The sequence below is a fragment of the Siniperca chuatsi genome, linkage group LG1, assembly GCF_020085105.1.
Source record: "Siniperca chuatsi isolate FFG_IHB_CAS linkage group LG1, ASM2008510v1, whole genome shotgun sequence".
Taxonomy (NCBI): domain Eukaryota; kingdom Metazoa; phylum Chordata; class Actinopteri; order Centrarchiformes; family Sinipercidae; genus Siniperca; species Siniperca chuatsi.
In genome coordinates, this window is record NC_058042.1 from 33,663,189 (window position 1) to 33,690,354 (window position 27,166).

The 27,166-nt window shown below is 44.4% G+C and overlaps 1 protein-coding gene across 2 annotated transcripts in view; it reads right to left on the bottom strand.

Moving 5' to 3' along the window:
• Positions 1 to 19,799: 19,799 nt before the first annotated feature.
• vps35 (VPS35 retromer complex component) overlaps positions 19,800 to 27,166 on the bottom strand; it is a 42,919-nt gene continuing 35,552 nt past the window's right edge. For both annotated transcript variants that reach the window (XM_044189092.1, XM_044189101.1), the window contains exons 12-17: positions 25,313 to 25,468; positions 24,813 to 24,935; positions 24,546 to 24,725; positions 23,118 to 23,357; positions 22,248 to 22,391; positions 19,800 to 21,306 (exon numbers count right to left, since the gene is read on the bottom strand). In XM_044189092.1, coding sequence (XP_044045027.1) covers positions 21,127 to 21,306; positions 22,248 to 22,391; positions 23,118 to 23,357; positions 24,546 to 24,725; positions 24,813 to 24,935; positions 25,313 to 25,468 — 1,023 coding nt within the window. In that variant the 3' untranslated portion in view covers positions 19,800 to 21,126. The remainder of the gene's footprint in view (positions 21,307 to 22,247; positions 22,392 to 23,117; positions 23,358 to 24,545; positions 24,726 to 24,812; positions 24,936 to 25,312; positions 25,469 to 27,166) is intronic.

Sequence of the window (27,166 nt, forward strand, 5' to 3'; positions counted from 1 at the left end):
TGAGGAAAGTACCCCTTTATTTTATCACTGAAACCAAGCGCTTTCGGAAAATTAGCTAAATGCATTGTTAAAAAGGATAAAGAGTCAATGTATCTTTGTTTGTAACCGATATCGGTGACACAAATGACTTTTGACCTTGCATAATCAAAGATGGTTTTAAATCCTGTTCGACCATGGCTTTTTTAAGGAGATAGCTGTCAAAACCTCGGGCATTGTGTGCTATAAACACTGCATTTTTGTACAAAGGTCGTCTGAAATGCAGTAGAAACTCTTTGGCACAATCTATACCCTGAGAGCTCCATGTTCTACCATCTAAGGTTCGTGTACACACTAAAAATGGAACGTGAACGCCGTTCTCGTCGACGAAGGTTTCAAAATCATAAAACACCACTTTTTCATTGTGTTTTATTTCAGGGGGTTACGTTTGGATGTAGCACTGATGAACCTCTGTCTCAGAGTCAGAGATCAATTTCTCGCTGCAAATTTTACATTTTGCAGTCTGACACTTGTATTGTTTACCATTACCGTTCATAGCACAGTAGTACAGCCTTGCACATTTGGTAAATTTTTTGTACAAGGCACAAGCGCTGGCATATGTTTGACCTCTCGATCTCTCTGTAGGTTCTTTGTTCACAACAGGTTGACACAGTCTCTGTGTACAACCAGGGTCAACCAAAGCATACGGTGCAACGAGCGTCGCAAGTATGGCCTAACACGCTGTTAAAACCTGTAAAGCAGTGTTCACAAACATAAGGCGAACCTAGAAAGGCTTTGAGATTTTTAACCGCATAGTAGTGATTTTGGAAGAGAAACAAAATCAGGTTTCTACCCCGTCTTGGGCTATCTGTCCAGAATTTGCGGAGAGCCCTGTCATCCTCGGTTCTGTAAAACACTACAATTTTACAGTCCAATGTACTTTCAAATTTTGGGATCGTCTAACCCTACTTCATTTTGAAGCTGTCTACCGTGTTCGAGGGCTTCTCTATTGCTGATATCAGGTTGTAACAGATGAGCCAGACAGATGGCAAAACATAGTTGATTCTCTCTGTTGTGGACGATGTACAGAAAACGTCTTTTTTTTTTGATTTCACAGTCTAGCATTTTTCATAGAATTCGTTTCCCCCCACCCCTAGGGTTCTGGATCACTTCAACGATAAGTTCTAGCTGACCATTGGCCATAACAGCCCAGTTAGACTGCACAACACGGAGTAAGAGCCTTTCAAACTCTGCTAGGCTGGGGAGCTCGTCATTAGTTAAGACGACCGAGACGTTACTATGGAGATTTTGCCCGCGCAGCTCTAACTGTACCGCATCTCGAGGAGTCGCGTATGCCAGTGCTTGCTGTAGCAACGCATCCGCTTGTTGCAATATTGTGTTGTAATATACACTGTAGTCCACTATTCCATCTGCTTCCATCGGTTTCGGCGCACAACGCTTGGTTGTGGTGAAATACAAGCACCTCCTTGCTGCACAGGAGGACTGGGTATGCTGAGATCGATATGGTTTGTCGGTGTCTGAGGGTCTGATAAAGAGGGACTTTGTTCAAGTTGGACATTATTTATTCTGATTGTTTCGTCTAGTGATGATTCATTCTCTAACTGTTCAAGGTTAGTGAGAGCTTGATTTAAAGCAAGGAGAGGATCTACCAGCTGTTCAGAGCTGTTAAATGTAGTGGCTGTGTCGTTTTCATTCAAATCATTTTCAGTTAAATCGTTTTGAAAACCCGACTCATTCTGAAGATTTTGTGCTACTGAGTCTGCTACTGAGTCTGCTAAACTCTCTAACAATTCAATAGCTACTAGTGTGTGTTGATCCATGACCTAATAAAAATCAAATGCTATTAAAAACCTTAAATCAACATCATTGCAATTGAGTATGTGTGTGTGTGTGTATGTTTGCGTGTGTGTGTCTCACAACTTGTTGTGAAGACAAGGGTAAGGACCAAAAACTGCTCTTTTTTACTTTGAGACTGATGAAAATAACAAATGCAAAAACCCTAGAATTTCATATTTATAGCAGCTTATTTGTATATAAAAAAACACCAAGATAATACTTATGCGAATAATAGCTTATAACAACAGACAGTCAAATATACCTTATGAGACTCAGCTTTGTAGAAAATTACATTTTAAAGCACAACCTCTTTAATTTCACATATACAAAACCTTATGATGATGTTTCCTTATGATGTAAAATGAGAGAAAAGTTGAGAAAAGGAAGGTACATTGTGTTCCCTGCTGGGTAATTATTACATTTCTATGGCATGATTGAATCGTCTCACAATGCACTGTAAAACAATTTAAAAGGCAAATTAGACTTAGCGACTTACCTTCACTGGAAGCCCTGTGGGATCTCAGGTGTGGATTCTCAGAACTGGAACTGGTTCTCCTGTGGTTGCAACCCGATGAGAATCCTGGATCTCTGTCCGCTGGTTGAGGCCTAGACCTCTCCACAGCCATCAGCTGTTGATTAGTGGTTGAGGCAGGCTCCTGGTGAAATGGCGGTTGTTCTTCAAAATATTGACGCGGTATCAAACCCCCCGGATCTCTTCCGGTTAACAGGACAGCCTCTAGAGAATGTTTAATGTTTTGACCGCCTAAGGCATGCCCAGTTGTGTCATCCTGTGGCTGTGATGATGGTGATAGCCATTCTTGGAAATATTGGTCCAAACCACCCCACAGATCTAGCATGAGAAAAAAGTTTTTGATAAATATTCTGTGTAAGTTTTAGGTAAAAAACAAAACAAAAAAAACTGGTAAAAATAATACTACGTCCTCTGAAAGCACAGATGAGGAATCAGTATCAGATGAGGTCTCAGATGTTGGGGTGTCAGTTGATGACTCTGAAAGATGTAATATATAATCACGGTAGGAAATAAAAGTCTTTAAATATTTCTGTATTAAAAATACACATTGTAGACCTGTACTTACCAGACTCCTCTGCTTGAAGGTTCAGCCCTCCATTTAGAGTCACTGCAAAGAATGAAAAACCTCCTTATGTTCCTGCCTAAAGGTTTAAACACGTAAAATATAGTTTTAAAGATATTGGTAATTTACCGGTTACTTGAGCCATTTTCCATTGTCAGATGTCAGAAGTCTTCCTGCTCTCTGCATCTCTTTTCGAAATCTGTCTACGTCATTAGGTACCCCTGTCTTTATAGGGTCCTTTATAGGGTTGACCTCTTGACCTTCTCTGTTTCCTGTGTGTGTGTGTGTGTGTGTGTGTGTGTGTGTGTGTGTGTGTGTGTGTGTGTTCGGTGCAGAGATTAGCCTCTGAGATTTAACATTTCTTTTACTTATTTTTCTTGTCATTTGTCATGTTTATTATACAGACCTCCAACACGGAGCTTCACACAGAAACTTTAAACACAGTACATTTGACATCAGGCTCTGTGTTAAAGACACTAATTGTAATTTCCCCTTATGATATTGTGAAACTTTAAAGTACAATCTTTTTCAACATCAGAGTGAGTGAAGGCCTCTAGATTCCAGAATTTACCCTTATTTTTAACTAAGTGTGTATGAAAGTGTTGTCCGGTTGACATGCATTCAACATATCATAAAGCCATAAAAGCCACACTTTGTCTGTCTTTACAAAGTCTGGCTTCACACAGTCTGTCTTCAAGAAGAGCAACAAACAGCATGGGCATCCATGTGGCTTTTATTTACCCTGTGTATGGAGTTTCACGCGCCAATTTCAAACTGTCTTCACAGAAGATTGAGCAGCAAGGAATCTTCAGAAAGAGCAACAAACGTTGACCATTAAGGACACAGGATATACTGATGATTGAGAAACAGTGTGGGCATCCATGTGTCTTTTATTTACCCTGCGTATGGAGTTTCACGTGCCAATTTCAAACTGCCTTCACAGAAGATTGAGCAGCAAGGGTGAGGTATCATGGGGGAAATCTGATACCCTCATTCCTCAGTCTGCCTTCACACAGTCTGCACAGGAGCTGTAAGAGATGACGCACGTTGACATTCATCAACCGATATACGGACATTTATTCAGCTTCAAATCTTTAATCATTTATTTTTTAGTTCACATTTTCACAAAATCATTGCTTCACGCAAGCTCCTCCTAACCTATTTTCCCATTGGTTCACGCAAACTCCGCCTCTGCCCTCCCACATCTTTCCAATTCATTCACACCTCACTCTGCACCACAGACAACAGAGAAGGACGTGTCTTTTTCTTTTTCTCCTGCTGACAGACAAATGGCACCCAAAACATAACCTCCTTGGCGGAGGTAATAAAATGAATGTCTAAATTCCTTTTACCTGCTTCGGTTTCATCTCGGTATTGCATATGTTGACTAACTGTTACACTGTCATGGCTTACTGGAGCACTTGAATAGAACAGAGCCATCATTAATGTTATTAGTTATTTAGCCCCACTAAAAAAGAAAATAATAAAACAAAGAAGGTTAGCTCCATGGTATAACCACCCAAACCCACAAATTAAAGCAAACACTTTAATAACACTTGAAAGGAAATGGCATTCCAACAATCTGGAAGAAGCTTGTTTAGCCTGGCAAGATAGTCTTAAAACATATAGGAAGGCCCTCTGTAATGCCAGAGCAGCCTGCTACTCGTCATTAATAGAGGAAAATAAAAACAACCCAAGGTTTCTTTTCAGCATTGTAGCTACAATCTCCACATGTTTGTCCTGGTCTACATCGATGATATCCTGATCTACTCCCGATGCATGGCCGAACACCGCCACCACGTTGCGGAGGTCCAGAAATGCCTGAGGGAGTTCCAGCTCTTCCTTAAAGCTGAAAAGTGTTCCTTCCACCAACCCTCAGTGCAGTTCCTAGGTTACAACATCAGCAGCAGTGGCATCCAGATGGACAAGGGGAAGGTTGACGCCATAAGGTCATGGCCCACTCCATCAACCATTAAAGAGCTCCAGAGATTGCTAGGATTTGCAAGCTTTTACAGACGATTCATCCAAGGCTACAGCTTCATTGTGCACCCACTCACCGACCTCCTCCATAACAAGCCTAAGTCACTGTCCTGGTCTGCAGCTGCAGAGGGGGCTTTCAACTCCTTATAAGAAGCCTTCACCAGCGCACCGCTCCTCGTTCACCCCGACCCAGAGAAACCCTTTGTAGTGGAGGTGGATGCTTCTTTCACAGGAATAGGAGCGGTGCTCTTGCAGCAGCAGGAGAAACCAGCTCGGCTCCATCCATGTGCCTCCTTCTCCTGCAAACTATAAAAAAGGAACTATGACATTGGCAATAGGAAACTACTTGCTATCAAACTTGCCCTGGAGGATGGAGGCACTGGCTAGAGGGGGCTAAATACCCTTTCATGGTGCTCACGGATCACAAAAATCTTGAGTACCTAAGAGATGCCAAGAGACTAAACCCTCGTCAGGCCCGCTGAGCGCTTCACATGGTTCAATTTCCACATTTCCTATTGTCCTGGCCCAAAGAACGTGAAAGCAGATGCCTTATCCTGCCTGTACACCCCAGAGGAGACCAATGAGGAACCTGAGCCCATCGTCCCTAAGAACATTCTCATAAACCCCATCCAATGGTTGGAAAACCCTGTTCCCTCTTCCAGTGCCGCTGCCACCGCTCCGCCGGGCTGTCCTCCGGACTTACAATATGTCAGCCGAACTCAGCGCACACCGCTCATCCACTCAACCCACACATCTCTGGGCACTGGCCACCCAGGGGCCAATGAAACCCTCTCGCTATTAAAGGAGCATTTCTGGTGTCCAAACATGGCTAGGGATGTGAGAAGGTACGTACAAGGATGTCAGGAATGCGCCATTTCCAAGAGTCATCGTCACTTTCTCTCCGGCAAGCTACTTCCTCTGCCCGTTCCCAACAGATCCTGGTCACACCTGGGAGTGGACTTCATAACCGACTTACCTACCTCCGACCACAATACTTGCATCCTGGTGGTGGTTGACCGATTTTCCAAATCCTGCAGACTGTCGAAGGACTACCCACAGCAATGGAGACAGCAGAGATTCTGTTCAACCACGTGTTCCATTATTTCGGAATCCCAGAAGACATAGTATCTCATCGTGGACCTCAGTTAATTTCATGAGTGTGGAGAACCTTCTTCTCCCTCCTAGGTGTGACCATAAGCCTCTCATCTGGATACCATCTGCAGTCGAACGGGCAGACGGAGAGAAGGTCCAAGAGACCCAGTTCCTGGGTTGTGCCGAGTATGCCCAGAATTCCCTCCGCCAACCTACCCCTGGACTCACTCCCTTCCAGTGCATTACAAACCCCCTCTCTTCCCGTAGTCTGGGGTACCATCAGAGGTGCCTGCTGTAGACTACTGGTTCCGAGAGAGCGAGAGGGTCTGGGACGCAGCCCACCATCAGCTGCAACAAGCTCTGAGCAGACGCAGAATGACAGTCGACCTTCGACGATCCGCAATTCCTTTCTACCGACTGGGTCACCACGGCGCCAGGGTCCTCGGCCCTCTGTAGTTGGCCGTGGGGGGTACTGCTACAGACTCACCAGGTTTCCCCGTCAACCAGACTTAACGTGCCCCATCACCAGAATACTAATCATCACACCAGGCTAAAAGCACACCACCCACCTCAGCCAGTTGTCCAGTCTCGTTTAAGACAGAAAGGACTCCTCACTACGATTAAAGGATTACTACCAGTAAATCTACCTCATCGTGTACTCCTCCTTCGTTTGCTCATCGCCATCTGACTCCCGGGTATTCCCTCTTCAACTGGTGCTTCCTTCCATTCCACTCCAGCTCATCTTGTTGCCATCGGAGGCTTCACTCCTGGGGTGTGTCACCACTAACCCCCCAGCCATCATCTACGGACCAGTGAGCAAGGACAGTACCTATCATATATATCCTCCGCACCTTTCAATATCTGCCATCTGTGTGTTCTCTGCTGCTGTATGCTAATAAATCACCATTTACCTCCATCTCGGTGTCTCCCGGCTATCTGTTTGTAACACTAGCATCATCCACTCATATTTATACATACAGTACGGCCATTATAACATGACACGTCTCACTGGCCATTCTTCTGATGCTCTCAGAATGCCAAGGCTGTTTGTTGCCATTGCTCCCTCTATCATCCCAACCTTCTTATGTGCCAAGTGTTTGGTATAGACAACTTTACTAAAATTGAATGTTCATGTATGTTTATTAAGGGGACATTAGTTCCAAATTCTTAGAGAGCTCCCTCAAAGAACAGAGCATTTTCTGTCAAATCTAACTGCTATAAATGGTCAATCCATTGACATTAGTGTCTCTGACTGAAAACTGTGGTTGGTTAAATTTTATAGTAGTGTGACAGAATTTGTTATGGAAAAAAATCACAGTCATTTGTGAATTGTAAAAATGATCATTACAGGAATTTTCAGTTTATGCAACCATGTAAAGATTTTGTAACCAGTCTAACTAGTGAAATTAATGCAATCTTAATCACTTAACAAAAAAAAAACAAAAAACTAAAATATCAAGACATTCTGAAAAAACAGTAGACATGTTTCTTTTTAAAATTACTTTTCTAGGATCCTCATTAGCTGCTGTAGTAGCTCCTCTTCCTAGAGTCCAAAAGGTAGATTTAAATATTTAGAAGCTTAATGTCACTTCCAGTCAGTTAGCCTGAGCAAAAGAACAGTAAATGTAGCAATGAAACCCACCCAGTATATTATGCACAAGTATATTATGCTTGAAAAATAATATGCTTGATCATTTATATATTTAGCTGTTTTCCATTTTTAAAAGTATTTACTATTAGTGCAACAATAGAAAAAGCTTCCATTCCATGATCATCAAAAAATACAAACAACTAAAAGGCTAAGGCTAAAGGTCACTAAGGACCTAAGTGCTGCTAAAATTACTTTATGGCCTTAAAACATTGTCATGACAACTGAATGAATGTCATGGTTGTCGGTGTCACGGACACGCCAGGCTCCACAACCCCACAACCACAACGTACTCCCTCACCAGAATTCTAATCAGGACACCTGTTGCCAATTACACACCTGATCTCCATCTGCATCACTCCAGCCCCAGTACAAAAACACACCACTCACCTCAATCAGTGTCCGGTCTCAAGGACACTGCTCTCGACCCTGCATGACAACGTTTTGGACTCAAACCTTTGAAAAGAGTGCTTTCTCCTCTCCTGAGCTCTCATCTCCTGCCTCATGTTCTCCAGTCTCCAGTGTGTGTGTCTCCAGCCTCTGATCTCCAACCCCGCCAAGCAAAGGACGGTATCAGTAGCCATTATCCTTCATTCTACTCACTGCTTGTTTTCATATTGTACAATAAACCGTCTGTGTCTCCATCTTGGTGTCTCCAGCCTGCTCTGTCCGTAACAGTCGGTGTCCCATCAGACTGGCACAAGATCAGAATGATCTAGAAAGGTGATTTGCATATGTGCTTAATAGAGGTCAAATACTTGATTACTCATAAAGGTCAGTGAAAATTACCTCTGACCTCCAGATATGTTTATTGATTTTGTCCTGTGCTGGGTTGCATGATCAGTATAAAAAAAAAAAATCAGTAAAAATATCTAGGATAGGGTCACTGAAAGCTATTATGAATGACAGAGCTGTGCCTCTGTTAGGTTGAATATCAATCAATATACGTTAAGCTTTTCTTGGTTCTTTGAGTATTCCTTATAATGCTCCTCAGCTGATATTAAATCCAACTTCATTGAAGATCAACTTGTGATTCTGTGTGTCCTGTCTTGTCATCTCTCGGCAAAGAATCATGCCCATCAATTGGCGTCACTGGAACAGTGAGATCTGGTGAACAGGTGAGCAAAATTTTATTCTTGTTTTATGAAGGAATTTTGCTCCCTGTTTTGACCCTCTCTGTAAAAGAATCGTGTTTGATTTGATGGAAAGATGGAGAGTGACTAATTTGGTGTTAAGTAAAATTGGGCACTACTAATAAAGGAAAATAGAATGAAAACAATGTGGAAGTCCATCCATCCATTTTCTTCCGCTTATCCGGGGCCGGGTCGCGGGGGCAGCAGTCTAAGCAGGGACTCCCAGACTTCCTTCGCTCCAGACACTTCCTCCAGCTCCTCCGGGGGGATCCCGAGGCGTTCCCAGGCCAGCCGAGAGACATAGTCCCTCCAGCGTGTCCTGGGTCTTCCCCGGGCCGCCCCGGTGGGACATGCCCAGAACACCTCCCGAGGGAGGCGTCCAGGAGGCATCCGGATCAGATGCCCTAGCCACCTCAGCTGGCTCCTCTCGACGTGGAGGAGCAGCGGCTCTACTCGAGCTCCCCGTGTGACTGAGCTCCTCACCCTATCTCTAAGGGAGCGCCCAGCCACTCGGGCGGAGGAAGCCCATTTCGGCCGCTTGTATCCGCGATCTTGTCCTTTCGGTCACTACTACCAGAGCTCATGACCATAGGTGAGGGCAGGAGCGTAGATTGACCGGTAGATCGAGAGCTTTGTCCTTCGACTCAGCTCCTTCTTCACCACAACGGTCCGATACAGTGCCCGCATCACTGCAGACGCTGTACCGATCCGCCTGTCAATCTCACGCTCCATCCGTCCCTCACTCGTGAACAAGACCCCGAGATACTTGAACTCCTCCACTTGAGGCAAGGACTCCCCACCTACCCGAAGAGAGCAAACCACCTTTTTCCGGTCAAGAACCATGGCCTCAGATTTGGAAGAGCTGATTCTCATCCCAGCTGCTTCACACTCGGCTGCAAACCGTCCCAGTGCATGCTGCAGGTCCTGGTTTGAAGAAGCCATCAGAACGACATCATCTGCAAACAGCAGAGATGAGATCCTGTGGTTCCCAAAACGGACTCCCTCCGCCCCTGACTGCGCCTAGAAATTCTGTCCATATAAATTATGAACAGAACCGGTGACAAAGGGCAGCCCTGGCGGAGTCCAACATGCACCGGGAACAGGTCTGACTTACTGCCGGCAATGCGAACACAGCTCCTGCTCCGTTATACAGGGACCGGACAGCCCTTAGCAAAGGGCCCCGGACCCCATACTCCCAGAGCACTCCCCACAAAGCGCCCGGGGCACACGGTCGAATGCCTTCTCCAGATCCACAAAGCACATGTGGACTGGTTGGGCAAACTCCCATGAACCCTCGAGCACCCGATGGAGAGTATAGAGCTGGTCCAGTGTTCCACGACCGGGACGAAAACCACTCTGCTCCTCCTGAATCCGAGGTTCAACTATCGGACGAATTCTCCTCTCCAGTACCCTGGAGTAGACCTTACCGGGAGGCTGAGAAGTGTGATCCCTCTGTGATTGGAACACACCCTCCGGTCCCCTTCTTATACAGAGGGACCACCACCCCGGTCTGCCAGTCCAGAGGCACTGTCCCAGACCGCCCACGCGATGTTGCAGAGACGTGTCAGCCAAGACAGTCCCACAACATCCAGAGACTTAAGATACTCAGGACGGATCTCATCCACCCCTGAAGCCTTGCCACCAAGGAGCTTGCCAACAACCTCAGTGACTTCGGCCAGGGTGATGGATGAGTCCGCCTCCGGGTCCCCAGCCTCCGCTTCCTCTTCGGAAGACGTGACAGCGGGATTGAGGAGATCCTCAAAGTATTCCTTCCACCGTCCGACAACATCCCCAGCCGACAGTCAACAGCTCTCCACCCGCACCGTACACGGTGTTGGTGAAGCACTGCTTCCCCCTCCTGAGCCGTCGGACGGTTTGCCAGAATTTCTTTGAGGCCGACCGATAGTCCTCCTCCATGGCCTCTCCGAACCTCTCCCAATCCTGAGTTTTTGCCTCTGTGACCGCACGGGCTGCAGCACGCTTAGCCTGCCGGTACCTGTCAGCTGCCTCGGGAGTCCCACGAGCCAACAAGGCCCGATAGGACTCCTTCTTCAGCCTGACGGCATCCCTTACTTCCGGCGCCCACCACCGGGTTCGGGATTGCCGCGCGACAGGCACCAGAAACCTTGCGACCACAGCTACGAGCGCCGCGATCGACAATGGAGGTGGAAAACATGGTCCACTCGGACTCAATGTCCCCAGCCTCCCCGGGATCTGGGAGAAGCTCCCGGAGGTGTGAGTTGTAGACCCTGCTGACAGAGGGCTCCGCCAGACGTTCCCAGCAGACCCTCACGATACGCTTGGGCCTGCCAAGTCTGTCCGGCTTCCTCCCTGCCAGCGGATCCAACTCACCACCAGGTGGTGATCGGTTGACAGCTCCGCCCCTCTCTTCACCCGAGTGTCCAAGACACGCGGCCGGAGGTCAGATGATACGACAACAAAGTCGATCATCGACCTCCGCCTAGGTGTCCTGGTGCCACGTGCACTGATGGACACCCTTGTGCTTGAACATGGTGTTAGTTATGGACAAACTGCAACTAGCACAGAAGTCCAACAACTGAACACCGCTTGGGTTCAGATCAGGGGCCGTTCCTTCCGATTACCCCTCTCCAGGTGTCACTGTCGTTGCCCACGTGGGCGTTGAAGTCCCCAGTAGAACAACGGAGTCCCGGGCGGTGCACTATCTAGTACCCCTCCCAGGGACCCCAAGAAGGCCTGGTACTCTGCACTGCCGTTCGCCCATAGGCCGCCACAACAGTGAGAGACCTGTCCCCACCCGGAGGCGGAGGGACGCGACCCTCTCGCTCACCGGGTAAACTCCAACACGTGACGGCTGAGCTGTGGGGCTATGAGCAGGCCCACACCAGCCTGCCGCCTCTCCCGCAGGCAACGCCAGAGAAATGGAGCGTCCAGCCCCTCTCGAGGAGACGGGTTCCAGAGCCCAGGCTGTGCGTGGAGGCGAGGCCGACTATATCTAGCCGGTAACGCTCAACCTCCCGCACAAGCTCAGGCTCCTTCCCCAGCCGAAGTGACATTCCATGTCCCTAGAGCCAGTTTCTGTGTCCGGAGATCTGGTCGCCGGCTCCTGCCTTCGACTGCCGCCCAGATCTCTGCACCGCCCCTTACGGATCCTCCTGCGGGTGGTGGGTCCACGGGAGGACGGCCCCGCGTCGCTCCTTCGGGCTGTGCCGGCCGGGCCCGTGGGGAAAGGCCCGCCACCAGGCGCTCGCCGCCGAGCACCCACCCCAGGCCTGGCTCCAGGGTGGGGCCCGGTAGCGCCAATCCGGGCGGCGTAACTGGCCTTGATTGACAATTCATAGGGGGCTTCTGAACCGCTCTTAGTCTGACCCGTCACCCTGGACCTGTTTGCCATGGGTGACCCTACCAGGGGCATAAAGCCCCAGACAACATAGCTCCCAGGGTCATTCGGGTACTCAAACCCCTCCACCACGTTAAGGTGGCGGTTCAAGGAGGAGACAATGTGGAAGTGACAGACAGAAATTGAAGACATCATACTGTGTGATTAATTGCACAGTGTTGTGTTTACACCCAAACCATCCTATGTAATATGTTGATCAACATCAATTAGATTGTGAATAAAAGAGAAATAGATGAAGAGATAAAAGAGCAATAAAAGTAGAAACAAATTTCTAGGATGGTATATATGTTAAGCTTTTCTTAGTTCTTTGAGTATTCCTTGTACTACTCCTCAGCTAATATTAAATCCCGCCTGATTGAAGATCATCAAGACTCGTGACTCTGTGTGTGTGTGTGTGTGTGTGTCCTGTCTTGTCATCTCTTGGCAAAGAATCTCACCCATCAATGCTTGTGTATAATTATGCTTCATGTTGCACAAGAGTGAATAATTTGTCAAACTTTTCTATGTTGAACTCCAAATCCTTCAGCCTACTAGCTATTGGTGGTAATTCTGGTTATAGTTATTTATTATTATCTTTGATAATTTTGATAGCCAAATTTAATTTAATGGACATACACAATTTGTTGCCCCTTTAACCATTGTAAATCCCAACAGTTTGGTTTCTTAATTACTCTCATTAAGCTAAAGCATCAAACCCCAATATCACAGAAAAGTATCTGTTGTTTCACCTGAGTTTTGGCTGAGCAGGGCAGGCGTTGCCCTGGAGGGTAGAGGAGAGGAGAAGCAGTGCCATTCATCTGGGGCACTCTGTGGGCGGTTGGTCCTGGTTGAATCTCCCCGGAGTTCCATGTTCTGGACACACTGTTGGTCCTGCGGGACAACTTCGGCTTAAGTTGGGTCTCTTCTTCCATACTCGGCTGATGACATTCGGTTGTGATGGCAAAACGGTGTGAGTGTCTGCCAACTGTTTAAAGTTCATTACGGTCCTCATTAGGATCCAGGTGCTGCAGCAGAGTGGACCAGGCTTCTTTAGGAATGCTAATAAAAAGTTTCTTTGTTTAAGAGTTAAGTCTTTGTGTCTCTTTCGCTTCATCTTTCTCTGTTTCTCCTTCTCTGCACCACGTGGCTGGTGCATAAAGTCCAGGGTTTCTTCGTTTGTCTTGTTAGATCTCAGATATACACGTTACTATCAAGCAGAGTATCTGTAGCCCGGACATTGAACTGTTAGCTGTGGGACTCCGGCCATATTATCTGCCACGTGAAATCTCACATGCCATTGTTGTGGCTGTTTACATACCCCCATCTGCTAACCCGGCATCGGCGTGCAACGCCATTCACACCACCATTGCACAACTCCAGACTCAACACACGAGTGCACTCATTAATTTCGGGACAAGGCGTCTGCCTTCACATTTTTGGAACAGCGGCGATATGAGATGTTAAAGTTAAACCGTGTGAAAACCGTTAGAGTGTTGAAGGCTTCGTCGGCGGTGTGTGACCAGAACAGAGACTTGGGCTTGTTGCGGAGTAAGTTGGTCAGCGGGTGTGCAATGATACTATAGTTCTGTATGAATCATCTGTAGAAGTTGGAAAAGCCAAGGAATCTCTGGAGTTCCTTAATGGTGGATGGAGTGGGCCAGCTCCATATGGCCTCCACCTTCCCCTCGTCCATCTGGATGCCTCTGCTACTGATGTTGTAACCCAGGAACTGCACTGAGGGTTGGTGGAATCAGAATCAGAAATATTTTATTGATCCCCGAGGGGAAACTCTTGAATGAGCACTTCTCTGCCTTGAGGAACAGCTGGAACTCCCTCAGGCGTTTCAGGACCTCCACAACGTGGTGGCGATGTTCGGCCAGGCTCCGGGAGTAAATCAGGATGTCGTCAATGTAGACCAAGATGAACTTGTGGAGAAACTCCCGGAGTACCTTGTGGATGAAATCCTGGAATATGGAGGGGGCGTTGGCCAGGCCATACAGCATGACGAGGTATTCGTAGTGTCCGGTTGGAGTCACACCGCAGAGCTGTTCCAATGCTGCTGGGACGAGGGGAAGTGGATAGCGGAACTTCACGGTGATCCGATTGAGTCCCCGGTAATCCACACAAGGCCGCAAGCCTCCATCCTTCTTGGCCACAAAGCTGGATGCCGCAGGGGACATAGAAGGCCGGATATATCCCTGAGCCAATGCCTCCCCAGTATACTCCTGCATGGCTCTTTGCTCTGGAATGGACAGAGGGTAGATCTTCCCATGGGGCACTGGCTCACCCGGTAGCAGGTCTATGGCGCAGTCCCATGGCCGGTGTGGAAGCAGTCTGACCACTCTCTTGGGACAGAGCACATTACGGAAGGAGGTAAGGAGCGTAGCAGGGTGGAATATCTACAGACTGTTTCTCTCGCGGACTCTCTACGGATGTGGTGCAGACCGGAAGTATCCTGGAACGAGGAGTAGATGGTGGAGGTAGGCGAGGGAAACAGTCTGGGAAACAAGAATTGCCCCACTTCAGCACTTCACCTGTGGTCCAGGAGATGATGGGGTTATGTTGTTCCAACCATGGGCGCCCTAAAATTACCTCAGCGGTAGAACCCTCCAGAACCAGGAGACGTTGCTGTTCCTTTTGCAACACTCCTACCCGGATGTTAACGGGACCAGCACATACCTGGACACGTGTGCGGCTGAGTGGTCTGCCTGTCACATGAATCCGGTAGACGGATGGCGTGGAGGTGGTCTTGAGGTGGAGCTGGCGGCAGAGGCCACCTGTGGGAGTAATGAGGGTTACCACGGTGGAGAGGGGTTTCATATTCTTAATAGATGGAAGGATGGCACTCACCAGGGACCAAAGAGGGCAGATGGGACAGGAAGTTATGGCATGCCCCGCAGATCCACAGTACAGACACAAGCCCCAGGACAGCCGTCTCTGCCGCTCAGCAGGGGTCAGTCTGTTGTTTTCCAGCTGCATGGGTTCTTGGTCTGGTTCTGGAGGGTGGTGAGTTTCTGGCTAGCGGAGGGATGGCATAGATGACAGCTGGTCCTGGTGTTCTGCCAAACACGCCTGCATATGGGTGGCGACTCGGATAGATAGTTGGATGAACCGCTAAAGGTATCCTCGTATGAGGCGAGATGCAGCCGTACCCTGGGATCCAATCCCTGACGGAAGGTGGTGATTAGGGACTGCTTGTTCCATCTACTGGCAGCCACAAGGGTTTGGAATTCCAGGGCATAGTAGTTCACGGATCTGGAACCCTGCTTGAGGTGGTAGAGGTGCTCTCCTGCAGAGGAGTCACCAGCTGGTCTTCCAAACACCTCCTTAAAGTAAGAGATGAAGTTTGTCAGGGATTGGGTCACCGGTCCATTCTGCGCCCATATTGGCCCACTGTAGCATGTGTCCGTGCAGCTGGGAGATAATGAACGCTACTTTGGACCGCTCGTCAGGGTACAGGTGCGGCTGCATCTCCAGGACCAGCGAACACTGAAGGATGAAGCCGTTGCAGTCCTCCGCAGAGCCAGAGAATAGCGCTAGTTTGGCCATAGAACTGGTGTACATTGGAGGTGGCGGAGTGACGGCGGCGGATGCGGAAGTGATGGCTGGTGTGGAGACTGGCGGTGAGGCGGAGAGCCCACAGCGAAGAAGATCCACCAGCTGTTGGAAAGGATCCGTAGCACTCATGCTGGTTGTCCTAAGGTGCGGTCCGGTCTTCTGTTATAGACAGAAGGGCAGGAGACAACTAGATGGAGACAGATGTGGTTTTTATTCAACACAGCAATGAGAACACTGTACATTGGTAAGACTTTGGTGAGGGAGTGCGCTGTGATTGGGTGATCGTGGAGCCTGGTGTGTCCGTGACATATCCTTAGGCATGTTCAATTGATTAATATTAAGGTTAAAACAACAAGCGATCAGTTGAAAATATTCTTGGCAATATGTCAGAGTGACAAGCAAGGACTTACACTACTGAAACTATATCCCAAATTATCACACATGCTGTCCCAAATTATTATGGATGTCCTGAAAGAATAGTTTTATTAATAACGAAAATGGAAAATGATGATTCGTAATAGTTTACAAGTCCTGGTGTGCACTTGATGATGTCCAGAGCATTGTGTGTTGAGGAGTTTCAGTTTACCAAGTCAGTGAGGGTCACAAACTAATAAACGGGCTTAGCTTCACTTTCAACTGCACTCCACATTCCTTTGAGTCTTGCAACATAGTGTGAATAGTATCTCAACAGGACATCGGATTAGTTTGACTTCAAGCAGACCTGTCGTAAATAGAGAGATTGTCATTCAACCTTCTCTGGAGGTTCTGTGAAAACAAGGTGTTTTAGGGAGGTTCTCTCTTGAGTCTTTCCAGGGCTTATTTCATGACAGAGGGCATGAGGAGAAAATGTAAATTATTCTTATCAGAATACAAAATGTTCATCAGGATCGGGGTTGATCACACTACACAGCCAATCAAATCAAGAAAGGTGGAATTTACTAGTTTACTATTCTTCCTGTTTTGATGCTGGTAGATGTCATAGGAACAGTGGGACAATGGCAAATGCAGACGAGAGGTTGATATTAGCTGTATTTAATTATGATGAACTATATAATTCAAGGTCACCCCATTATTCAAATACTAATTGGTGAACACATGCATGGAGTTGCTTGAGCAGCCAGGTGAATCTCTAGAGTGAGTAAAGGACTTTTCAGACAGGGAGCGATTGACGTGCCTAGTAATTAATTTTCAATGCGAGGAGAGTGGGCAGGTAGGGAGGCGCGGGCAATCTGACTGGCGGAGCGACAAGCAGGCGCAATCCTGCAAAACTAATGGTCATGCTTGTCTTACTTACTTTTTCAGGCGTGTCTGCTGCATGGACGTATAAAGAGAAATGGATATAGTGTTGTGGCAGGCCCCGTTCATTTCTATGAAAGCTGCTCAGTGGCACATTAAGCCAAAAAAGTTTGACTTCCTGGTATAAAATTACCCAGCTAACTTCTGCTTTAGCCCTCCGCTAACTTGAATGGGGATAAAATTATTTAATCGTGCGACTCTTCTAGACTGTCCAAATGTTATCGGATCAAATGGATGAAATTCTGATAGTGAAACGAGTCATTTTGCATGGCTTGTGATGCTCAAACAATGTATCCACTGTTTTACAGCCGCTTCTTTCACAATGTAAGTTTATGGAAAAAATATATTTTTGGGCCAGTGTGCATCACGTGACGGACCCGGAAGTTGTAATTCCACGGTTTGGCCATGTCAAATTGGCTTCAAAGCCCAGGCACACTTCCTGGGGGCTTAGTCCACGGTCCAACTGGACACTCAGCCTTGCCTCCAATTTTTTCCAGTGGCCACTCGTGGTATTGTAGTAAAGAAATCCCCCTGACGCCCAAAAATCATTTTCCCCATAGGCCACCATTATAAAAGAGATGTCTATAAAACTGTTGACAGGACACCTCAAACTGCAAACAAGGTAAATTATGACTTTCATTATAAAATTTTGATCCATGGATGTTTTATATTTGTAAAACTTTCCTCGAGCCGAGAAAGGCAATTTAAAAATCTGTGAAATCATCACAATGTAAAGTCTATGGGCCTAGCGGGAACTTACAGGCAGGGTCAGTGGGAGAAACACTACTGCACATATTTAGTGGGCCGCATACCCTGGAAGTAAACCCAGAAGCTAGAAAATGTTTTTTGGCATATGCACCAGGAGAGCAATTCTGATTGGAACGAATAGGTGCCATTTTGGGCTCCGGTATCCAGTTCTAACAATACATCCATGGGCGCACCAAGATGGAAAAATCTCAACTTTTTCTAATTCAGCTAGCGCACCACAGATCATGTGACAATAATTAACCAATCTGCTCCATAGGACTTGCTTCAACCTCCTTCCATGGACGTCACAACTTCCGGCTGAAAGGTCAGCCAAACTGAAGTAACTAAAGATGGATAATACTAATTCAGACCGCCGCAGACTGATTGTGATTGGGATCGGTTGTTTAAGCCTGGTTTATGGTCAACGAGATGTGAGAGAGCTACGGAGCAGGGATGCACACAGCTACGCTCCACAGGTGCACCAGCTGTTTTGCCCGACGTGCTTTGCCAAGGCGTGCCTGTAGCATGCATCTCTGTCTGATTGGCCCTTTACTGTTATATTTTACATTGATATTGTCATACTCTGTTGCACTATTTGGTAGTCAGTATATTATAACATTTATGGTCTACGTATTTATTGGATTTAAACTTTTACCAAAATATACATATAACAGATGATCAACTGTTTACAAAGAATGCAAACCCTGAATAAGGGTAAAGGGAAAACAAATAAGGGAAGTTACAAAGTAAAGTCTTAAAGGGTTTCAGTGCCCTCATTCGGGTGACACGTAATAAAAATTATCACAATAACAGCGTGTTTGGATGTCTTAAAACTTTTAATGCAGTTAAGAGCAGCTTCATGAATATATGTATATATATGGTGCATTAATGGCCTTCATGCTGTCAGTTAAGTAAGCATCAGTAAGCCATTTCAAATCCATGAAATTGCTAAACCAGCATATAAACTGTCACAAAAGCAGTCATACAATTAATTCTGGCTGTTATGAAGCGTATAATAGGCTACTCAGTAACATTCCAGGTTACTTATTGTAAGTAACTTATTGTTACTTATTACTCACTGTCAAGCATCTATAAAGCACAGTTGAAATCGTTCATGTCCTTTATTTTCTGCATGACTATTTTCAGGTATTGCAGATATAAACTATATGCGTGTGGTTCTAGAAAGAAACAATAACTTTTCTTTGTATCTTTGTGTTTACTTAAATGTTATAGAGTGTTTGAACTAATTGGCTAAACATTTACTTCTCAGGTAAACGGCTTTAATAAGAATTCAGGGTGGCCTAGTAATTTGGCACAGTAGTGTACATTTGCTGTCAGGAAAGCCAAATCAAATTACTATCTGACCTAATTACAAGCTCATCTAATCATGAAAGTCTTTGGATGGCTGTAAATTCCATCAAAATAGGTAACATCACCTGTGTACCTAATTATGTCTGATGAGTGCCTAATCTCTGAAAAATGTTCTGTTTAGGTTACACAAAAACTGAAGAAAAGAACAAAGAAATGAGAGTATCCTAAGTATGTTAAATAGTGGTAGGCAACCTCTAGGCATATAAAAACGGTTTAACCTTAGTGCCCAGCAGCCAATGGGAACTTAGGACAATCACCCATTTAACAAGTAGCCAAAATGGCACAGAATAATGTGAAATTGATGTCTGAGATCACATGTTAACATGTTGTCAACATGTTCTTAATGTGTGATGCATTAAAAACATGTTGACAACACATTAACATGTTGTTAATGAGTTGTTAACTTGTTAAAAATTACGTATTTTTGAATTGCTTAAAGTACACGCCAGGCTCGCTGTACCATAGGAAAACAATGGTTTTGCTAGCAATGCTTTTCTAGCAACGCATCTCTTTCTGATCGGCCCTTAAGTGTACAAAGTTTCAAGTCGCTATAATTAAAGAAACACATGAAGAGTGACATATGAGATACTAACATACAACCATAATATATGACAGTCACTCAGTATATTAAAAAGTTTAAGATTTTATTATGTTCATATGCTGTGTAAAATTAACAAAATGCAAATATGTATTGTTAATTTAAATTTTATTTCACCAAATGACAATAATTGCTATTTTTTCTTTGAGATTTACATGTGGGTTTACACACAGATTGAAAAGGGGAGTGAAATTGATCAATACCGCCTCCAACAAATCAACAATATTAAGAAAGAGAGATCAGCAGACACTGTCAGATGTAGAAGCAAACAATTCCAAAATCTTACACACAATCTTGTACATCATTACGTAGGCCTACTTAGTATGGCAACTTGTCAACTAGCATACAATCCAGAGGAACCGCTGCACTCCCTCCACCACAGATTATTCTGAAAGGACACCAGTGTCACCAAGAAACAGGATTTCATTGATCAACAAAATTATGACACAGACAGACAATGTAGTTGGTAGAATCCTTATAGAGAAAAGTGGAAACCAGGACTTATGGTACAAGCACACTAAAGCATGCAAACACATGCTGCAGTTCTGAATGTGTCAATCCAATGATGAAATCCAGAAATAACCCAGTACATGAAAGTATATAGAGAGATGGAGAGACAAATGTTGAAAAATTAAAAAGTGACAATTTTCCTACCTGCAAATTACTAGATTTGTGATGTTATTTGTCATTTTTTGCAGCCCAGCTGGAATGGCAGAAGACTTGGAAAATGCTGTACAATTATTAAGTGAATTGACTTAAATTCCACCAATCAGTCAAGTCTGACAAGATGAAAAGATGTTCGGTTCTAAAACATTTATTAGTTTTTAATGGAAACAATATTGTTTATTTAAAATTTGCCACAAAGCCATCCTAAAGAACAGCAGAGTTATTAATTATTCAGGGGTGGAAACTAGCTTGTATGCAACGCAACTGTAACACTACTAGATTCAGTAGCCTTTATGCACTCAGCTAATACATTCACTTCTCAATATGGAAAGATGTGAACAAGTGAGGGGTTGATGACTCAGTGGATACATCTATAACAGCTACTAAGTCTACTATAGACAACAAAATTATACAGGTTAAAGACAAATTTGTCAAGTAGGAATTCATAAATGAATAGTGAAGAGTGAAGACTTGCCACAAGTGCACAATGAAGCTAAGTGCAGTGTTGCTGACACACGCTTCTTAAAATTTAACATCTCCAACTTGTTGCAGAAAACAGTTCTGCTAGTGAGTGACAGTGACGAGGAACTGATGCAGAAAATTAATAATAAAATGAGGGAACTAGTTCTTTTAGCTCTTCTTGACATTTATTTTTAGTCCTGGCCTACAGGATGGGATTTTATGTGTTCTTGTTAGTGTGTGCAGTTGTATATTTATAATATTGTGAAACATCATTCCAATCTACAATAGTTTTAAAGGACCAGGCCCTCATAGGCAGGGCCCTCAGACTCAGGGGATTCTCTTTGCAGGCGAAGATGCTCCAGTGTGTTTTGGAAGTGTTTGTTGATTTGCTCCGTTTCCTCACTCGCCTCCAGGTTTGGAAGATCTTCCCTGATCTTCTGGATCAGCTGGTTTAATACCTGGACAGTCACCTGGACGGGTAGAGGATGAGGGACAGTGTAAGAGTTCCTGTTTGTAATGTGATATTTACATAGCTTTTATGGACTGCATTCACATCATATGGAATGATGTTGGAGTACTTATGAGCCCAATGTCATTTGAAGCCATCAAAATGACAAAACTGAATTTTACAATTAGTCAACTGTTAGCTTCTATAAGTTAAAATTTTGTGAATTTTACAGCTGAGTAAAAGTACCCTATGGAGTTTTTGGCCACTAGAAGTGCTACAGAGCAACATGTGGGTCCCCATTTTGTTTACATCGTGCACAAAGACACACTTGCATGCGCATGAACACAGGTTGATGCTATGCACATTTCTGCTGTCAATGCTACACTATTCTGGTGATTGATAATTGGTGGCGGTAACGTGCAAAGACACGTAGCAATGTGCCAACAAAGGCAGTGAAGAAGACTGAAAGCAAACATGGACATAAACAATGCACGATTTAAAATATTTTTTAAAAACTCGCTTTGCAAATGTTTTATGAGGAAGGAAATGCATTCAACATGTTCAAGAATACACAAAATGCAAACATTACTTTGTTTCTAAGAAAACCACAGGGCACTTTTAATGTCAATTTCAGTTTTGATCTAACCTTAAATTTAATCATTTCTCTATGTGTAATGGTTCCCTGTCTGCCTTTGTCCTGCATATGATCACCTGTAAAAGGCCAATGAGAAACCCAGTCATGTGTACACATGGCTAAGATATTAGCCCCTTCCAATTTTTTACCCTACACCAATTACAAAAACCAGGTTTCTCATTTTTGCATGGTGTTTAAGAAATCAGATTACTGCAGAGTGACGATAGTAACCTGGTTTCTTAAGAGCTTGCAAACAAACTGACAGTTTGACACCACAGCTTGGAACAGGTGTCTTAACCATTTAGTAATTGACATTTGTGGAGTCCTACCGCATCGTTCTCCCTCTCATAGAAGCAGACATATCTGTTGAGGATTTCAATGAAAAGCTGGACTTGCAGCGATGGGTCCATGCACTGGTGGGCAATCTTCAGGGCTTTCTTTAGACACTCCATCACCCGCTTACCATCGCGGATCTAAAGATGCAACATCAGTAGTTAGCAATGACAGCTGTAGAAAGATTGAAGGGCACCAAAAATGTGCTAATATTATATTAGTGAAAGGTAATTGTTGGAAAACCTAAAATAAAAAAACAGTATCCTTCTATACCAATTATCTGCATTTTCCATTAGAAATTTTTTGGGGTGTCCTGGTAGACTAGAGTTTTAAGATGTTGACCATGTCATCGTAATGTCTCCGGTTCAAGCCCACTCGGGGACCTTTGTTGCATGTCATCTACCACCTTCCTCATCTAATTTCCTGTCACCTCTATATTGTCTAACTAATAAAGGAAAAAATACTTAAAATAAACAGGACAAATATAAACTTGAACTTGTACTTGAATTTGGCATGTTCACACAGATGGCTAAATGTGTGACCAAATGAAGTGCCACAGTGGGCTTCAGTGTGCTTAAGAGGGGTAACAAAATTTTTTGTGTCTTTCATCGCCCCCACGTACATAGTTTTAGCATGACTGTGTACACTCCTTGACTGTGGAAAATTGCAGGTCATGTTTGCTCCCATCATGGCTTGGAAGCTCCATCTGGTGTGGACGCCATTCAATCAACACACCTTTACTCACAGTGAGTGTACTGGTGGTATGTTCTCACAGCACATTTAGTTCCCTTCTCTGATGCAAAGATTTTTCCAGAGATAAGTATGTTTGAAATAGTGCAAAACCCCCCCAAAAAACTCCAACACACCTCTTCACCATTTTTGTCTGTACTGCGACCTGACCAAAAGAGATGGGCACAGATACTGACGGCTCGGCACTGGTCAGGCTTTTTCAGCAGCTTGGAGGCAGCCAGCGCACACTGAGTCCTCAGCGGCTCGTGGTTTTCCTCACTGAAACATCGCATTCGCTCAAAGGTACCAATGATCAGTGTGATGGCTGCCAACTGGGCTTTGGAGTCGCTGATCTCATCCTCATACAGAGAGAAGGCCTGGTGAGGGGGATGTATTGAGAAACAAGACAAGAAAGGGAAGTTGGTGGGCAAGGAGGGAGAGAAGAATATTAATGAGACAACGGATGTGAAATGAAGAGAGCTAGAGGTTTGGCTGTTTACAATATCTCAGAATCAAAAGGGATTTTTTTCCCCCAGTTTTTTGTCTCGGTTAGTCACCCAATTTTCAATATTACTGCACTCAAGTTGCTCAGTGCTACATTTCTATGAACTAACCTCACAAATTCACTTTTACTGTTTAAAAATTAAAGACCGGTGTTAGCAAATCCACTTGAACACTTAATACCTTATTGCATTTTCCATAACCAAACAGGGCGTAACAAATCATTTCCATTCATCATATGCGTCATCTTCTGCATTTAAATGAAGCTCAACTGACTCACTGCCACTCTCTGTAGCTGCAGAAAAGGCAATTCACTGACTTAAATTTAAGGGAGTGTCCTCCACACTATGGGTTGCAGCCTACAAATTATTTCCAAGATACAAAAGGCACAAATTTTTAGTTTAAAGATGTTTCCCTCATATTTTCAGTTAACTTGTCTGACTGTTATGTCTCAATCTTTAAAAGGGACCAGTGTGTAAGATTTAGGGGTATCTATTGTCAGAATATGGCAGAAATTGAATATAATATTAATAAGTATGTGATAATCACGTGAAAATAAAAATCGTGTTTTCGTTACCTTAGAATGAGCCCTTAATATCTACAGAAGGATCAGGTCCTCTACCATGGAGTCCGCACCGCCATGTTTCTACAGTAGTACACCCGGTCCTTTAAATTTTTACAGTAAATTAAAGAAACGCTATGTGGAACTTTAAGTGTTGTTTTCTTTATCAACTACTGCATATAATGTGGTTCTGAGGGTATTCTAGAGTAACAGTACTTGTAGCTTTCCCCCAATACCTAAACATTTAACTCTTGACTTGTACATTAATCTATCAGGCCAGCAGGAACAAGTCTATGATTATAGACCCTAAAAATCACATTCTTAAGGGCCGTTAGAGGGTTGGGGGTTCTTATCTCAACTTGGGTCGCCTTCACACCTGTACTTTGGTTAATTTGGTCTGGACCAAAGATGTGCTGCTTTCATTATGTAGCCTGTGTAGACACAGTGTAAACCTGAAGGCTCAAGAGATACAAATGACTGACAGTTTTATTAAACATTCTACCTGTGACATGAACTCATAAGCTACAGTCTCGTGGTTCTCAAAGCCAATCTCGCCTGCAGCCAGTGCCCCCTGCAGGAAGAGTCGAAGAGGCAGCTCAGCAAGCTCAGCCTTGATAAGTGCACTGATGGTCTGATGGGCGAAGGAAAAGATCTTCTGGCACTTCTTTTCCCACTTGTCATCCTGATGGGAGACAAATTTGGGTCATTTAATAATAGGATAGACAAAACTACAAATTGTGAGATGTAGTGAAAAAGGATGTTTGCGCACCAGTGAGGAGTTTTCCTTGTATCTGAAGGCCAGCTGGTAGGCAGCGAACACCAGAGGAGGGAGTGTGTAGCGAATCCTTTGGTTTCCACCCGCACCAAAGTGTTTCCGGGCTGTGTTCAGAATCTGACCACAAGTCAGAATGTTAACTTCAATGAACAAGAGAAACAGCAGCAAAGACATTGTGGCTCACCAAAGCATGCTGTAGAGTTTCAGATTTTTTAATGCATTTTCATACTTTCAAGGCAGCCACTGTTTTCCATTCATTTCCGTACGGTCTATACTGTAAATCAATGAAAGGATGTAATCCATCTCAGTACACATCAAGTCTGAATTGGCCATGGTGGGAAAAATACTTTAAAAAAGGAAACACTACAGCATGATTTCCAAAATAGTCAGCAGTAATATAAAGTATAGCAATATAGTATGTAGTATATCTAGTGCGTGAGATAAATGTAAAAAAATCACTGGTATGCTCCTTTAATGTTGAGGAAAGGACCCACAAGGTACTGTTGATCAGGATCTTCAGAGTGGAGCAGATGGATGAAACGACCCACAAGGCTCTGCTCCTCAGCAAAGTCCTCAGGGTCAGGATCATCAGCTGGTTGGTCTGGCTGGTCCTGTATCAGTGTGGATACCAAGTTCAAGATGGCGTCCACCTAGAGAAACCAGGGAGAGAGTGAGGAGTTTTGACTTGATGTATTTTTCTACAAATTTTCTTCTTGCTTTTGGCTGAGTGGGCGAACATCTCAAATGAGGTCATGAGTCAGAGATGGGTCAAACATCTTGCTCAAGTAAGAAAGAGATGGTCACACTCAGGAATTAACTAAGGCCTTCCTTTTGTTGAATAACTTTGGTAAATACTAGGTTGTGCTGCCTTGTTATATCTACGGGATCTCTGATGCTTATAACCTAGGAATTTCAGATTGGTCTAATGCTACACAGACCAATAGCCGGTTGGAGTGGAGATTTACGCATCACTATATCACAATAGTTTGAAGCACACAAACTAGTTTGTACATAGAGGTAAGTTGTAACTAAATATTATCACCTGCTAGCTGCCAGGTGTTGACTGAACCAACTCATAAAACTAGCTTTGTAATATCTGACCCTGAATATCTGACCTTAGAGTGAAGAATATAAAAACACGTAATATGGTTGACATATGTGACATCATTCATCCAAATGCTGTTTAGTAATGATGCAAACTATGCATACCGATGGGTGTGGAGAACAATTATGCTCTAGACATTTTTAGAATGTTAAAGAAACTGGGACGATTTAGTAAAGTACCATTAAATTACATTTCACAAAAATAACAAAATATTGCAATTATGCCAATAAAAAAGACTAAATGACCAAATGAGGTTGTTAGGTTGTGAAATTGAAGATTTCTGGACTACATGAATAATACTAACTCAGACACATTACTCATTGTATGCATATATAAATAAAAACAAAAAGGTATATAGTACCCACTAAACTGTTATTTTTGGAACTGATGTTACAGCTTGTGAGGCTGTCGTTACTTCCTGTTTACATTGACAGGTTTTGACTGGGTAGCACTACAGATGTTTCCTAGCAATTCATCTAGTATAGGTTACTAAAGCTTGATTTGGCTGATATACGCCTCTTCAAAAACGCAACTAGACATCGGGGCTATGTCAGCCACAGAAACACTACGTGGAGTTTGCAAGAACTGTGATTGTGACAGCTTGTGTTTTCTCCTACAAGTTTCTGATGCCAGTAGAGATTGTTGATAGTAAAGATAGCGTTAAGGAAGTTGAGGAAAGACTCAGAAGTCTTCTTGTTTTCAAGAACACACAACGAGCAACGCCATCTCGAGAGCAAACCTTCTGTGCACCACGCCAGCTGCTCTATATCAGTGAATGATGGAACGTAAACATGGCAATTGCACGGCAGTAGTATCCAATTCAGTAATGACGCAAGGCGAAAATGGCAGTTGCCTGGATGTAACTCCAGCCCATCCTGTCACAAACCAGCAATTAATGTTGGCTTTTCCCCCCACTGTAACTATGATCTTTCCCTAACCTTAAAGGGGACCTATTATGCTCATTTCCAGCTCTATATTTTTATTCTGGGATTCCACTAAAGTAGCTTTGCATGATTCACAATAAAAAAAAAAAAAAATCCTTATTTATTTTATACCGGTCCTTTATGCAGCCCGTCAGTTCATCCTCTGTCTGTAACAAGCGGTTTTAGCTCCTATCTCTTTAAGGACCCCCTCCCTAAAAGCCCACTTTCTGATTGGCCAACTTCCCGGAAGCCTGTAAAGAGGCTTGTGAGCCACTGTAACCTAAGTTCTCTTTATACACCCAGTGCTTTGAGCCCGAATT